Here is a 15,066-nt window from a genome sequence, read left to right as displayed (position 1 = left end):
GTGGTCCCTGGTTCTGGACTCGCCCAACATTGGGAACATTTTTCCTGCATCTAGCTTGTCCAGTCCTTTTATAATTTTATATGTTTCTATAAGATACCCCCTCATCCTTCTAAACTCCAGTGAATACAAGCCTAGTCTTTTCAATCTTTCCTCATATGACAGTCCCGCCATCCCAGGGATCAATCTCGTGAACCTACGCTGCACTGCCTCAATCACAAGGATGTCCTTCCTCAAATTAGGAGACCAAAACTGTACACAATACTCCAGGTGTGGTCTCACCAGAGCCCTGTACAACTGCAGAAGAACCTTTTTACTCCTATACTGAAATCCTCTTGTTATGAAGGCCAACATTCATAGAAACATAGAAAATAGGTGCAGGAGTAGGGCATTCGGCCCTTCGAATATGATCATGGCTAATCATCTAAAATTAATATCCCATACCTGCCTTCTCTCTATACCCCCTGATCCCTTTAGCCACAAGGGCCACATCTAACTCCCTCTTAAATATAGCCAATGAACTGTGGCCTCAACTATCTTCCGTGGCAGAGAATTCCACAGATTCACCACTCTCTGTGTAACATTCCATTAGCTTTCTTCACTGCCTGCTGTACCTGCATGCCAACTTTCAGTGACCGGTGTACAAGGACACCCAGGTCTCGCTCCACCTCCCCCTTACCTAACCTAACCTAACCTCACAGTTCTTCTAAACTTTCTAAAGGCTCGCCCTTCCGAAAGTATCCCGAGGCTGCGGCCTCTAGTCCTGGACTCTCCCGCCAGCGGAAACACCCTCCCCACGTCCAGACCTTGCAGCATTTCGGAAAAATGTTGGGCCTAATCTGGCTAAACCTCCGCTGTGTATCCAGGGCATTGTGTTTGGAAAGTGATGTCTGTTGCATTATCTGGGCAGTGAAGCTGGAGTGTCGCGTCAGTCCCTTCCGCAGGGACTCTGGCTTCAGATCAAGCTTGGTAGCAGCATTTTCCATTGTTGCGATGGGTCTAGTAGTGCGGGGGGGGAGAGGGAGAGGGAGAGAGGGAGAGAGCGCTGATCTATGCGACAATGGCCTGCGGGATTCTGCACGGGATGCTTTTTGGCTCGTGCGCTTGGATAGCATTTCTGGGGGGGAGGGTGGCTGGAGTCCGCTGAGCCAGCAAGGGTTTGTGCCCATTCGGCACTTATGCCGGGACTGGCCAGGGCGTATAAAAGCGGGCTCTGCCACACTGAGCATCAACACAGCAGCCTCTCGGGAACCAGCCACCACTGCGGGACCCAGGTAAGTGCGATCGCCGCCTCCCATTCTAGCTAGCTAGCATTTATTTCCAGAGGGCCTGCGTGCTGAAAGGGAGGTGAAATGCTGAGGCTCTACGGGGCTAAGCCAGGCTGCATTTGGAGTATTGTGAGCAAACCTGGGCCCCCTAACTGAGGTTCTGGGGAGAGGGACTTAGAGGAGGTTCCCGAAAATGATCCCCAGGAATCTTGAGTGGGTTAACCTATGATGGGCGTTTGATGAGGAAAGACTTTCTTGCCATAGAGGGAGTACAGAGAAGGTTCGCCAGACTGATTCCTGGGATGGCAGGACATTCATATGAAGAAAGACTGGATAGACTCGGCTTGTACTCGCTAGAATTTAGATGATTTAACACCCTATTTAATAGAATGTAGAAAACAAGGAACTGCGGATGCTAGTTCACCAAGTAAACATCGACAAAAAGTTTCATATGAAGAAAGATTGGATAGACTCGGCTTGTCCTCGCTAGAATTTAGAAGATTGAGGGGGGGGGGGGGGGGGGGGGGGATCTTATAGAAACTTACAAAATTCTTAAGGGGCTTGGACAGGCTAGATGCAGGAAGATTGTTCCCGATGTTGGGGAAGTCCAGAACAAGGGGTCACACAGTTTAAGGATAAGGGAGAAATCTTTTAGGACCGAGATGAGAAAAACATTTTTCACACAGAGAGTGGTGAATCTGCGGAACTCTCTGTCAGAGAATTCCACAGATTCACCACTCTCTGTGTGAAAGAAAAATTTCTCATCTCGGTCCCCCTTATCCTTAAACTGTGACCCCTTGTTCTGGACTTCCCCAACATATTTAAGAGGGAGTTAGATGTGGCTAAAGGGATCAGGGGGTATGGAGAGAAGGCAGGTAAGGGATACTGAGTTGGATGAACAGCCATGATCATATTGAATGGCGGTGCAGGCTCGAAGGGCCGAATGGCCTACTCCTGCACCTAATTTCTATGTTTCTATGTTTCTGAGGAGAGGGACTGGAGGTGGTTTTACGAGAATGATCCCAGGAGTGAGTGGGTTAACCTATGATGAGCGTTTGACAGCACTGGGCCTGTACTCGCTGGAGTTTAGAAGGATAGAAACATAGACAATAGGTGCAGGAGTAGGCCATTCGGCCCTTCGAGCCTGCACCGCCATTAAATGTGATCATGGCTGATCATCCCCAATCAGTACCCCGTTCCTGCCTTCTCCCCATATCCCCTGACTCCGCTATTTTTAAGAGCCCTATCTAGCTCGCTCTTGAAAGCATCCAGAGAACCGGCCTCCACCGCCCTCTGAGGCAGAGAATTCCACAGACTCCCCACTATCTGTGAGAAAAAGTGTGTTCTTATGTGGAGAAGATGTTTCTACTGGTGCGAGAGTCTAGGACGAGAGGTCACAGCCTCAGAATTAAAGGGCTTTCTTCTAGGAAGGAGATGACGGGAAATGTCTTTAGAAACATAGAAGCATAGAAAATAGGTGCAGGAGGAGGCCATTCGGCCCTTCGACCCAGCACCGCTATTCATTGTGATCATGGCTGTGGGTTGATGAATCTGTGGAATTCTTCACCACCGACCGCTGTGGAGGTAAAACCAGTGGATACAATTAAGGCCGTGCGTTCTCCCTGTGATCTGTGTCGGTTTTTTCCTTGTGTTCTGGTTTCCAAAGACTAGTGCCCCGTCCCACTTAGGAAACCTGAACGGAAACCTCTGTAGACTTTGCGCCCCACCCAAGGTTTCCGTGGGGTTCCCGGAGGTTTTTGTCAGTCTCCCTACCTGCTTCCACTACCTGCAACCTCCGGGAACCGCACGGAGACCTTGGGTGGGGCGCAAAGTCTCCAGAGGTTTCCGTTCAGGTTTCCTAAGTGGGACAGGGGGCATAGGTGTTCAGCACGGACTAGAAGGGCCGAGATGGCCTGTTTCCGTGCTGTAATTGTTATATGGTCCCCCTAATGGTGGAAAGCGCTTTCCGCTTCTTCTACGTTCCGGCGGCTATTTCAAAAAATTCAAAACCGGCCGAGACTAAAAATAGATTGCCGTTTGAAAAGAAATTGGTCATTTTTTAGTCGAAACCGGTTGCGATGCCAGTTGTAGGTGGTTGCCGGAGGTTGCAGGTAAGACCTTCCACTACCTGCAACCTCTGACAACCACCTTGGTGTCAGGGGTTATGGGGAGAAGGCAGGAGAATGGGGTTGAGAGGGAGAGACAGATCAGCCATGATTTTATTATTTATTCCTGAGTATAGAAGCTGGGATGTAATGTTAAAATTGTACAAGGCATTGGTGAGACCAATTCTGGAGTATGGTGTACAATTTTGGTCGCCCAATTATAGGAAGGATGTCAACAAAGTAGAGAGAGTACAGAGGATATTTACTAGAATGTTGCCTGGGTTTCAACAACTAAGTTACAGAGAAAGGTTGAATAAGTTAGGTCTTTATTCTCTGGAGCGCAGAAGGTTAAGGGGGGACTTGATAGAGGTCTTTAAAATGATGAGAAGGATAGACAGAGTTGATGTGGACAAGCTTTTCCCTTTGAGAATAGGGAAGATTCAAACAAGAGGACATGACTTCAGAATTAAGGGACAGACGTTTAGGGGTAACATGAGGGGGAACTTCTTTACTCAGAGAGTGGTAGCGGTGTGGAATGAGCTTCCAGTGGAAGTGGTGGAGGCAGGTTCATTGGTATCATTTAAAAATAAATTGGATAGGCATATGGATGAGAAGGGAATGGAGGGTTATGGTATGAGTGCAGGCAGGTGGGACTAAGGGAAAAAAAGTTGCTCGGCACGGACTTGTAGGGCCGAGATGGCCTGTTTCCGTGCTGTAATTGTTATATGGTTATATGGTTATTATTATATGTTATTCCGAACAGAATAAAAGAATAAATAGCAAGTGTGGAACAGCATACAAAAAAACAAAACAAAAATATTTATAAAGTGTCATAAACAATATCTTTAAATAAATGAAATCGTAGCTTATTAATTCCCACCCCTTATTCAACTGCTGGTAATTATCTTATACAAATTTAGCAGCTATATGTACACCATATGTACACCAGCCACTATATGTACACCATATGTATATGTATATGTACACCAGCCACTATATGTACACCATATGTACACCAGCCACTATATGTACACCATATGTACACCAGCCACTATATGTACACCATATGTACACCAGTCACTATATGTACACCATATGTACACCAGCCACTATATAACCATATAACCATATAACAATTACAGCACGGAAACAGGCCATCTCGGCCCTACAAGTCCATGCCGAACAAATTTTTTTTTTCTCCCCTTAGTCCCACCTGCCTGCACTCATACCATAACCCTCCATTCCCTTCTCATCCATATGCCTATCCAATTTATTTTTAAATGATACCAATGAACCTGCCTCCACCACTTCCACTGGGAGCTCATTCCACACCGCCACCACTCTCTGCGTAAAGAAGTTCCCCCTCATATTACCCCTAAACTTCTGTCCTTTAATTCTGAAGTCATGTCCTCTTGTTTGAATGTACACCATATGTACACCAGCCACTATATGTACACCAAATTATTTACATTTGAACACTAATCAAATATTTACAAAGCCATACAAAAAAGAAAAAGAAAAGAAAAAACCCTCATATACTATACAGTATCTTAGTCACATATACAACCCATCACTCTATAATCACCCTTCCCAATACAATCAGTATAGATAGATAGATAGATAACCTTTATTGTCATTCAGACCGGTCTGAACAAAATTGCAGCAGTCATACATATAATACAATAAACAACAATAAACACATATTAACATCCACCACAGTGAGTCCACCCAGCATCTCCTCACTGTGATGGAGGCAAAAGTCTTAGGTCTAACAGTATAACAGATATCCCACTCACAATCACCTATTCTCATCCCAATATCCTTTTAAACAAGTGTTTTTGTACATCTTTTTAAACTGATTGATTGGCGTACTAGGCTTGAAGGGCCGAATGGCCTAACTTTACCCCCAGAGGTTGAAATGGTGCCGAGCCCAGACCAACTCTGGTGATATCTCAAACTCAACAGCGATCAGACAGAATTCCTCCTCATAGGCTCCAAAGCCACACTCAGCAAAATCAATAACCCCACTCTCACCATCGACGGCACCACTGTCTCCCCATCTCCCCAGGCCCGCAACCTTGGCGTGATCTTTGATTCCACCCTCTCCCTTGAGCCTCACATCCGCCATGTCATTAAAACCTCCTTCTTTCACCTCCGCAACATCGCCAAACTCAGACCCTCTCTCACACCTCCCGCTGCTGAAAGACTCATCCACGCCTTCATCTCCTCCCGACTGGACTACTGCAACTCACTTCTCCTTGGCATCAGCTCCACCTACATCAACCGACTCCAACTGGTCCAGAACGCAGCCGCCCGACTCATCACCCACACCAAATCCTGGCATCACATCACTCCAGTCCTCAAACAACTTCACTGGCTTCCCATCTCCCACCGGATCACCTGCAAAATCCTGGTCCTCACCTACAAAGCCCTCCACCATCTGCCCCCCCCCCCATATCTCACTGACCTCCTCTCCCCCTACCGACCCTCACGGTCCCTCAGATCCACATCAGCCAGTCTCCTCTCCATCCACAAGTCCAACCTCCGCAGTTTTGGGGACAGAGCCTTCTCCAGGGCAGCTCCCAGGCTCTGGAACTCCCTCCCCCAACTGATCCGCAATTCCGTGTCCCTCACCATCTTCCAGTCCCGCCTCAAGACCCATCTCTTCACCTCTGCCTATCCTTAGCCCCACGTCCCCCTCCCTTTTCATCTGTGCATTAATTGCCTCATATTGTGTTTTGTATTGAATTCTGTCTTTACTTTGTGTACTAGTCATGTCTCTACTATTTATTTCATTCCGCTTACATGTATTTCCTCTACTTGCTAAATTTTTGTACGGTGTCCTTGAGACTCTTGAAAGGCGCCCATAAATAAAATTTATTATTATTATTATCATATCTCCTTGACTTGCGACATTGATTGGCCATTGACTTACTTTCTTGCCGTTCCCGTAGATACAGTACAATTCAAGATGACAACCCAGCCAATGGATGTCATGGGTCAGTGGAAGATCACGATGTGGGAAGAGCAGAACTTCCAAGGAAAACACTGCGAGTTTATGCTGGAATGTCCCAACATCATGGAGCGTGGATTCAACAAGATCCGATCCATCAAGGTAGAATGTGGACCGTAAGTACATCAACGTTCAGCCCCATCTCTATCACCTGCCCTCCCCAACTTCACCTTTCTTTTTTTAATTTTATTTTTTTCTTATTTATCTATCTATCTATCTATTTATTTATCTATCTATCTATTTATTTATCTATCTATGTATCTATCTATTTATTTATCTATCTATCTATCTATCTATCTATCTATCTATCTATCTATCTATCTATCTATCTATCTATCTATTTCTATCTATCTATCTATCTATCTATCTATCTATCTATCTATCTATCTATCTATCTATCTATCTATCTATCTATCTATCTATCTATCTATCTATCTATATCTATATATCTATTTATGTATCTACATCTATCTATTTATATCTATATATCTATTTATGTATCTATCTATATTTATGTATCTATCTATCTATCTATCTATCTATCTATCTATCTATCTATCTATCTATCTATCTATCTGTCTGTCTGTCTGTCTATCTATCTATCTATCTATCTATCTATCTATCTATCTATCTATCTATCTATCTATCTATCTATCTATCTATCTATGTATCTATCTGTCTATTTATGTATCTATCTATCTATTTATTTATGTATCTATCTATTTATTTATCTATCTATCTATCTATCTATCTATCTATCTATCTATCTATCTATCTATCTATCTATCTATCTATCTATCTATCTATCTATATCTATCTATCTATCTATCTATCTATCTATCTATCTATCTATCTATCTATCTATCTATCTATCTGTCTATCTATCTATCTATCTGTCTATCTATCTATCTATCTATCTATCTATCTATCTATCTATCTATCTATCTATCTATCTATCTATCTATCTATCTATCTATCTATCTATCTATCTATCTATCTATCTATCTATCTATCTATCTATCTATCTATCTATCTATCTATCTATCTATCTATCTATCTATTTATGTATCTATCTATTTATTTATCTATCTATTTTTTAGTTAAACATTTTTTTAACTTGTATTTTAATGTTGCTATTTTTTACCTGTACTTTTAAAAAAAACGATTCCTACTGTTTTTATCAGGAACTGGATTGTTTTTATTTATCCGTGAAATGTTTTAAGTTTTTATGTGCGATGCTCTGGTATTTCCCTGGGAAATGTCTTCTCATTTTGCACTGTGCAACTGTTGACAATAAAAGGATGATGATGATGATGATAAGGAAGGCTCCCAGCATTCGGAGGGTAGAGAACGCGGCAAGTGCAGGCTCGAAGGGCTGAATGGCCTCCTCCTGCACCTATTTTCTATGTTTCTTTTATTAAAAAATATTTTTATTAGAAGCAAACACGTGTATGTAGACATTTCATGTGTATCAGGCGTACAATTGTGGATTGGTTCTGCTTCTAGTCTCTAATGCATTTCGTTGTCTCTGTACTGTACACTGACAATGACAATTAAAATTGAATCTGAATCTGAATCTGAATCTTTTTAAGATAGGAAGTTAGAGAGAAAGAGGGAAAAAAAACCCACAAATGTCAAGATTCAAACAAAGAATGGAATGGTTTACTAATAATACATCTTTGGAGATAGGTTTGTGGATTATAAAGTATATAGTATAACTTTTCATCTCATCCTGAGTTCAAGGTTCAGTTAGGTTCCCATGCTGGATCGATCTACCCCTTCAAATAGTCATTGAATGGAGACCATATTCTAACAAAAAGTTTGTGTTTGTCCATTAAGACAAATCTGATACTTTCCAGGTGTAGGGTCCCCGATATTTCCATAATCCACATGTTTCTATTTCTATGTTGCTATGTATCTTGACCTAACAATGACTCACGTTTATGCAGCACCTTTATATCTGGTGGGATGACCATTGACTATTTTCTCTCCCCCTCTCTGTCCCTCGCTCTCTCTCTCTGTCTATTTGTCTTGTAGCTGGGCAGGATTCGAACACCCAGAATTCCAGGGACAGCAGTTCATTCTGGAGAAGGGAGACTACCCACGCTGGGACGCCTGGAGCGGAAACAGTGGCTACAGGACCGAACACCTTCTCTCCTTCCGCCCCATCAAGAGTGCCGTAAGTCCTTCAATACTTTTGCATTGTCTGTGTGTAAAACTGTGAGAGGCTTTCTTCCCAACCAATTGTTCAAGCGCTTTTGATTGCAACATGCGCCTTAATTTAGTTCAACAAAGAAACTGACAAGTTACTAAAGAACCTGTAAAGAGGTTCTTCTGCAGTTGTATAGGGCTCTGGTGAGACCACATCTGGAGTATTGCGCACAGTTTTGGTCTCCTAATTTGAGGAAGGACCTCCTTGTGATTGAGGCAGTGCAGCGTAGGTTCACCAGATTGATCCCTGGGATGGCGGGACTGTCACATGAGGAAAGATTGAAAAGACTAGGCTTGTATTCACTGGAGTTTAGAAGGATGAGGGGTAGATCTTATAGAAACATATAAAATTATAAAAGGACTGGACAAGGTAGATGCAGGAAAAATGTTCCCAATGTTGGGCGAGTCCAGAACCAGGGGGCCACACAGTCTTAGGATAAAGGGGAGGTCATTTAAGACTGAGGTGAGGAAAAGCTTTTTCACCCAGAGAGTTGTGAATTTGTGGAATTCCCCGTCACAGAGGGCAGTGGAGGCCAAGTCACTGGATGGATTTAAGAGAGAGTTAGATAGAGCTCTAAGGGCTAGTGGAGTCAAGGGATATGGGGAGAAGGCAGGCACGGGTTATTGATAGGGGACGATCAGCCATGATCACAATGAATGGCGGTGCTGGCTCGAAGGGCCGAATGGCCTCCCCCTGCACCTAGTTTCTATGTTTCTATGTTTCTATATCTATGTAAAAACGTCACCCAACCCATCTCTCCAGAGATGCTGCCTGTCCCGCTGAGTTACTCCAGCATTTTCTGTCTATCTTCGGTGTAAACCAGCATCTGCAGTTCCTTCCTCGACAGTCAGAACGTGGGGAGACTGGTGCACAGACAGCCACCCCACGTGGGGTCCTTGACAGATCTGGGTCAGGATCCAGTGGCATGGAGTCCAAGACGACCGGAGACCCTTTTCTGCCACAGCCTTCATCCGCCTTCCCAGCCGTTGTGACGTTAGCTCCACTAAGGTCAGCCATCGTCCTCCGCCTGTTCCACCGTTGAGGTCTTGGTTGGATCGCTCTTTGTCAGAGACCTCCTCCACCTCGACCTTACCGCCATGGGTGGCCCTACCAGGAGCACAGCTCCAGACGGCATCGCTCTCAGGATCTCAGGTCCACACGAGCTTCTCCACCACAACAAGGTGACCATCCATGGAGAAGATGAGGCTTTTGCGAGGCTTTTGGATGGACACATGGAAGTGGCAGGGAATAGAGGGACATGGATCGCGTGCAAGTGGATGAGATCAGTTTGATTTTGGCATCATGTTCGGCACAAACATTGTGGGCCGAAGGGCCTATTTCGGTGCTGTTCCATGCTCTATGTTCTGTCAGGCTCTGAAGCACTTCTGTTACTCCAGCCCTGTGAGTATCGAAGTACAGTCTTCTCAGTGCAGGTTTAGCGGCAGCAGAGTTACGGCCTCACAGCGCCAGAGACCCAGGTTCGATCCTGACTACGGGCGCTGTCTGTATGGAGTTTGTACGTTCTCCCTGTGACCTAACATAGAAACATAGAAAATAGGTGCAGGAGGAGGCCATTCGGCCCTTCGAGCCAGCACCGCCATTCATTGTGATCACGGCTGATCGTCCCCTATCAATAACCCGTGCCTGCCTTCTCCCCATATCCCTTGACTCCACTAGCCCCTAGAGCTCTATCTAACTCTCTCTTAAATCCATCCAGTGACTTGGCCTCCACTGCCCTCTGTGACAGGGAATTCCACAAATTCACAACTCTCTGGGTGAAAACGTTTTTTATTCACCTCAGTCTTAAATGACCTCCCCTTTATTCTAAGACTGTGGCCCCTGGTTCTGGACTCGCCCAACATTGGGAACATTTTTCCTGCATCTAGCTTGTCCAATCCTTTTATAATTTTACATATTTTTATAAAATTACCCCCTCATCCTCCTAAACTCCAGTGAATACAAGCCTAGTCTTTTCAATCTTTCCTCATATGACAGTCCCGCCATCCCAGGGATCAATCTCGTGAACCTGCGCTGCACTGCCTCAATCACAAGGATGTCCTTCCTCAAATTAGGAGATCTGCGCGGGCTTCCTCCGGATGTGACCAGCAATCACCTTCCCCACATACATCAACACTATCTGACACTCTGGACAAGTTTTACCCGAAGCTGATTAACCTACAAACCTGTACGTCTTTGTAGTGTGGGAGGCAACCGGAGCACCCGGAGAAAACCCACTCAGTCACAGAGAGAATGTTTAAACTCCGTATAAGCTCCAGTAGTCTGGATCGAACCCAGGACTTAACGGGGAAAATGAACGAAAGTTTCGTTGACAGTTCTGCAATTAGCCTCATGTGGAAATGTTGCTGTGAATATTGATCAGAGATTCCTAACGCAGCCATTCTTTCTCTGTCTCTCTGTCTCTGTCTCTGTGTGTGTGTGTCTCTCTCTCTCTCTCTCTCTCTCTCTCTCCATCTCTCTCTCTCTCTCTATTTTCAATTTCAATTTCAAAACTTTATTGGCATGATAAAAAAGACTTTGTTATATTGCCAAAGTATAAAACGTGACATACATATTTAAAATGCATAAGTATAAATACAAGTCTACAGTGCATAGAAACATAGAAACATAGAAATTAGGTGCAGGAGTAGGCCATTCGGCCCTTCGAGCCTGCACCGCCATTTAATATGATCATGGCTGATCATCCAACTCAGTATCCCGTACCTGCCTTTTCTCCATACCCTCTGATCCCCTTGGCCACAAGGGCCACATCTAACTCCCTCTTAAATATAGCCAATGAACTGGCCTCAACTACCCTCTGTGGCAGAGAGTTCCAGAGATTCACCACTCTCTGTGTGAAAAAAGTTCTCCTCATCTCGGTTTTAATGGATAGATAGATATGTCCCTGTACATAATCTTGCAATAGGCCTATGGCCCTTTATTGATTGCTACACGTCCTTGCAGCTGTAAGCAGTACAACACAATAGCAAGTTTAGCAATTCAATATTAATTTCTTAGTGTCAGCTAATGTCAATTAGTGTGTGCGTACATATGTGCATGTTGGTCATTCATCGTCTCTCAGGTTGTGGCACGCTGTTACGTATTGTGCACCAAGATGGGCCGTATTTCCTTCGCCAAGGTTGGACAGGCTAGATGCAGGAAGATTGTTCCCGATGTTGGGGAAGTCCAGGACAAGGGGTCACAGCTTAAGGATAAGGGGGAAATCCTTTAAAACCGAGATGAGGAGAACTTTTTTCACACAGAGAGTGGTGAATCTCTGGAACTCTCTGCCACAGAGGGTAGTTGAGGCCAGTTCATTGGCTATATTTAAGAGGGAGTTAGATGTGGCCCTTGTGGCCAAGGGGATCAGAGGGTATGGAGAGAAGGCAGGTACGGGATACTGAGTTGGATGATCAGCCATGAGCATATTGAATGACGGTGCAGGCTCGAAGGGCCGAATGGCCTCTACTCCTGCACATAATTTCTATGTTTCTATGTTTCTATGTTTCTATTCTTAGTTTTGATGTATCATCTAGTTCTTTAAAATCAGGGGTTGCCTCACTCTCTCTCTCTCTCTCTCTCTCTCTCTCTCTCTGCCCCCACAGAACCACAGCGACAGCAAGATCTCCCTGTACGAAAACGAGAACTTCCAGGGGCGCAAGTTTGAGCTCTGCGATGACTACCCATCCCTGCAAGCCATGGGCTGGTGCAGCAAGGAGGTTGCCTCCATCAAGGTCCACTCTGGAGCGTAAGTTAGAGCCACTAATTTAGTTTAGATTGGACACAAAACCCTGCAGTAACTCAGCGGGACAGGCAGCATCTCTGGAGAGAAGGAATGGGTGTCGTTTCGGGCCGAGACCCTTCTTAAAACTGAAAGTCACGGGAAAGGGATATTCGTGCCACAGAGGGAGTACAGAGAAGGTTCACCAGACTGATTCCTGGGATGGCAGGACTTTCATGTGAAGAAAGACTGGATAGACTCGGCTTGTACTCGCTGGAATTTAGGAGATTGAGGGGGGGATCTTATAGAAACTTACAAAATTCTTAAGGGGTTGGACAGGCTAGATGCAGGAAGATTGTTCCCGATGTTGGGGAAGTCCAGAACAAGGGGTCACACAGTTTAAGGATAAGGGGGAAATCTTTTAGGACCGAGGTGAGAAAAACATTTTTCACACAGAGAGTGGCGAATCTCTGGAACTCTCTGCCACAGAAGGTAGTTGAGGCCCAGTTCATTGGCTATATTTAAGAGGGAGTTAGATGTGGCCCTGGTGGCTAAAGGGATCAGGGGGTATGGAGAGAAGGCAGGTACAGGATACTGAGTTGGATGATCAGCCATGAGCATATTGAATGGCGGTGCAGGCTCGAAGGGCCGAATGGCCTACTCCTGCACCTATTTTCTATGTTTCTATGTTGCTATCTTCGGTTTAAACCAGCATCTGCAGTGCCTTCCTACACACTGGTTTAGTTCAGAGATGCAGTGCGGAAACAGGGTCTGCTCCGACCAGCGATCCCTGCACGTTAATACTATCCTACAGATCCTGGTGTGTAGGATAGTGCTGGTGTACGGGGTGATCGCTGGTCGGCGCGGACTCGATGGAACGAAGGGCCTGTTTCCGCGGTGCATCTCTAAAGTCTAAAATCCAGACCATCACACAAGCCAACCTCTGAAGAAGGGTTTCGGCCCGAAACGTTGCCTATTTCCTGCGCTCCATAGATGCTGCCTCACCCGCTGAGTTTCTCCAGCATTTTGTGTCTACCTCCCCTATTTGATTCAGTTTACACCTCGGCAAGGCCAGCAGCATCATCAAGGACCAGTCTCACCCTGGTCACTTCCTCTTCTCCCCCTCTCCCATCGGGCAAAAGGTACAGAAGTGTGAAAACGCACACACACCTCCAGATTCAGGGACAGGGTTGGTGGGTGGTGGGTGGCCCAGCATTTGAACTCCCCCTCCCATTCCGAATCCGACCTTTCTGTCCTGGGCCTCCTCCGTGGCCAGAGTGAGGCCCAGCGCAAATTGGAGGAGCAGCGCCTCATATTTCGCCTGGGTAGTTTACACCCCAGCGGTATGAACATTGACTTCTCCAATTTCAGGTAGTCCCTGCTTTCTCCCTCCTTCCCCTCCCCTTCCCAGCTCTCCCACAGCCCACTGTCTCCGCCTCTTCCTTTATTCTTCCCGCTCCACCGCCCCACCCCCACATCAGTCTGAAATATAGAAACATAGAAAATAGATGCAGGAGTAGGCCATTCGGCCCTTCGAGCCTGCACCGCCATTCAATATGATCATGGCTGATCATCCAACTCGGTATCCTGTACCTGCCTTCTCTCCATACCCTCTGATCCCTTTAGCCACAAGGGCCACATCTAACTCCCTCTTAAATATAGCCAATGAACTGTGGCCTCAACTGCCTTCTATGGCAGAGAATTCCACAGATTCACCACTCTCTGCGTGAAAAAAAAAATTCTCATCCCGGTCCTAAAAGACTTCCCCCTTATCCTCAAACTGTGACCCCTTGTTCTGGACTTCCCCAACATTGGGAACAATCTTCCTGCATCTAGCCTGTCCAACCCCTTAAGAATTTGAAGGTACACAAAAATGCTGGAGAAACTCAGCGGGTGCAGCAGCATCTATGGAGCGAAGGAAATAGGCAACGTTTCGGGCCGAAACCCTTCTTAAGAATTTTGTACGTTTCAATAAGATCCCCCCCTCAATCTTCTAAATTCTAGCGAGTACAAGCTGAGTCTGTCCAGTCTTTCTTCATATGAAAGTCCTGCCATCCCAGAAGAAGGGTCTCGACCTGAAATGTCACCTATTTCCTTCGCTCCGCAGATGCTGCCTCACCCGCTGAGTTTCTCCAGCATTTTTTTAAATCTGCTTTTGAACCAGTTCCCTGTTAACTGCTGGGAAGAATCTGAATCCCTGAATGCGGAGGGATTCTGGTGCCTTCGATCCTGATGTACCCCGTACCGGATCGGAGCGGAGGAGGGTGGAACTGTCCAAGGGCAAGAGGGGCATCTGCTACAATGATTTTTTTTGTGTTGACTTCACAGCTGGGTTGGCTACCAGTACCCTGGCTACAGAGGCTACCAATACATCTTCGAGCGGGACCGACACAATGGTGAATACAAGAACTACAACGAGTACAGTACCCAGGCCCACACCAACCAGATGCAATCCATGCGCAGAGTCCAGCACTAGACTGTGAAGAGACCCACCTACCCACTGGGGGGATTGAAGGGAGGGGAGGGGAGGAGCGGGGCTCGGGAAATGATATCAGCTGCCTGGATATAGTAGTAACTGTACTGAACTGAACAATAAAGCATCTGCATCTTACAAAACATCTGTGGCCTGTTCATGTATCATTTAAATATATATATTTTTATTTATTAGAGGCAGTGTACAAAAATATAACCATCGGTATATGACTTAATACAGTTATCGTACAGCTTGAATTTTAATTTGGAACTAGAGAAAA

At 45.4% G+C, this 15,066-nt stretch overlaps 1 protein-coding gene across 1 annotated transcript; it reads left to right on the top strand.

The window, feature by feature from the left end:
• Positions 1 to 6,330: 6,330 nt before the first annotated feature.
• Positions 6,331 to 14,820, top strand: LOC129693912 (beta-crystallin A2-like). Its single transcript, XM_055630647.1, has 4 exons — positions 6,331 to 6,499; positions 8,421 to 8,562; positions 12,198 to 12,340; positions 14,642 to 14,820. Exons 1-4 carry the CDS (start codon positions 6,342 to 6,344, stop codon positions 14,787 to 14,789), a joined length of 591 nt encoding a protein of 196 aa, XP_055486622.1. The 5' UTR covers positions 6,331 to 6,341; the 3' UTR covers positions 14,790 to 14,820.
• Positions 14,821 to 15,066: the final 246 nt, after the last annotated feature.

Source organism: Leucoraja erinacea, unplaced genomic scaffold (genome assembly GCF_028641065.1).
Source record: "Leucoraja erinacea ecotype New England unplaced genomic scaffold, Leri_hhj_1 Leri_469S, whole genome shotgun sequence".
In the NCBI taxonomy this organism is placed as follows: Eukaryota; Metazoa; Chordata; class Chondrichthyes; order Rajiformes; family Rajidae; genus Leucoraja; species Leucoraja erinaceus.
Note: the sequence above shows the minus strand (reverse complement) of the source record. Positions and strands in the feature narration are given on the sequence as shown.

Excerpts from the sequence above, each read along its gene's own strand:
- LOC129693912 (XM_055630647.1), top strand. The coding sequence starts at position 6,342 with ATGACAACCCAGCCAATGGATGTCATGGGTCAGTGGAAGATCACGATG. Across the intron at positions 6,500-8,420 it reads ATCAAGGTAGAATGTGGACC|CTGGGCAGGATTCGAACACC; the intron begins GTAAGTACATCA and ends TTTGTCTTGTAG. Across the intron at positions 12,341-14,641 it reads ATCAAGGTCCACTCTGGAGC|CTGGGTTGGCTACCAGTACC; the intron begins GTAAGTTAGAGC and ends TTGACTTCACAG.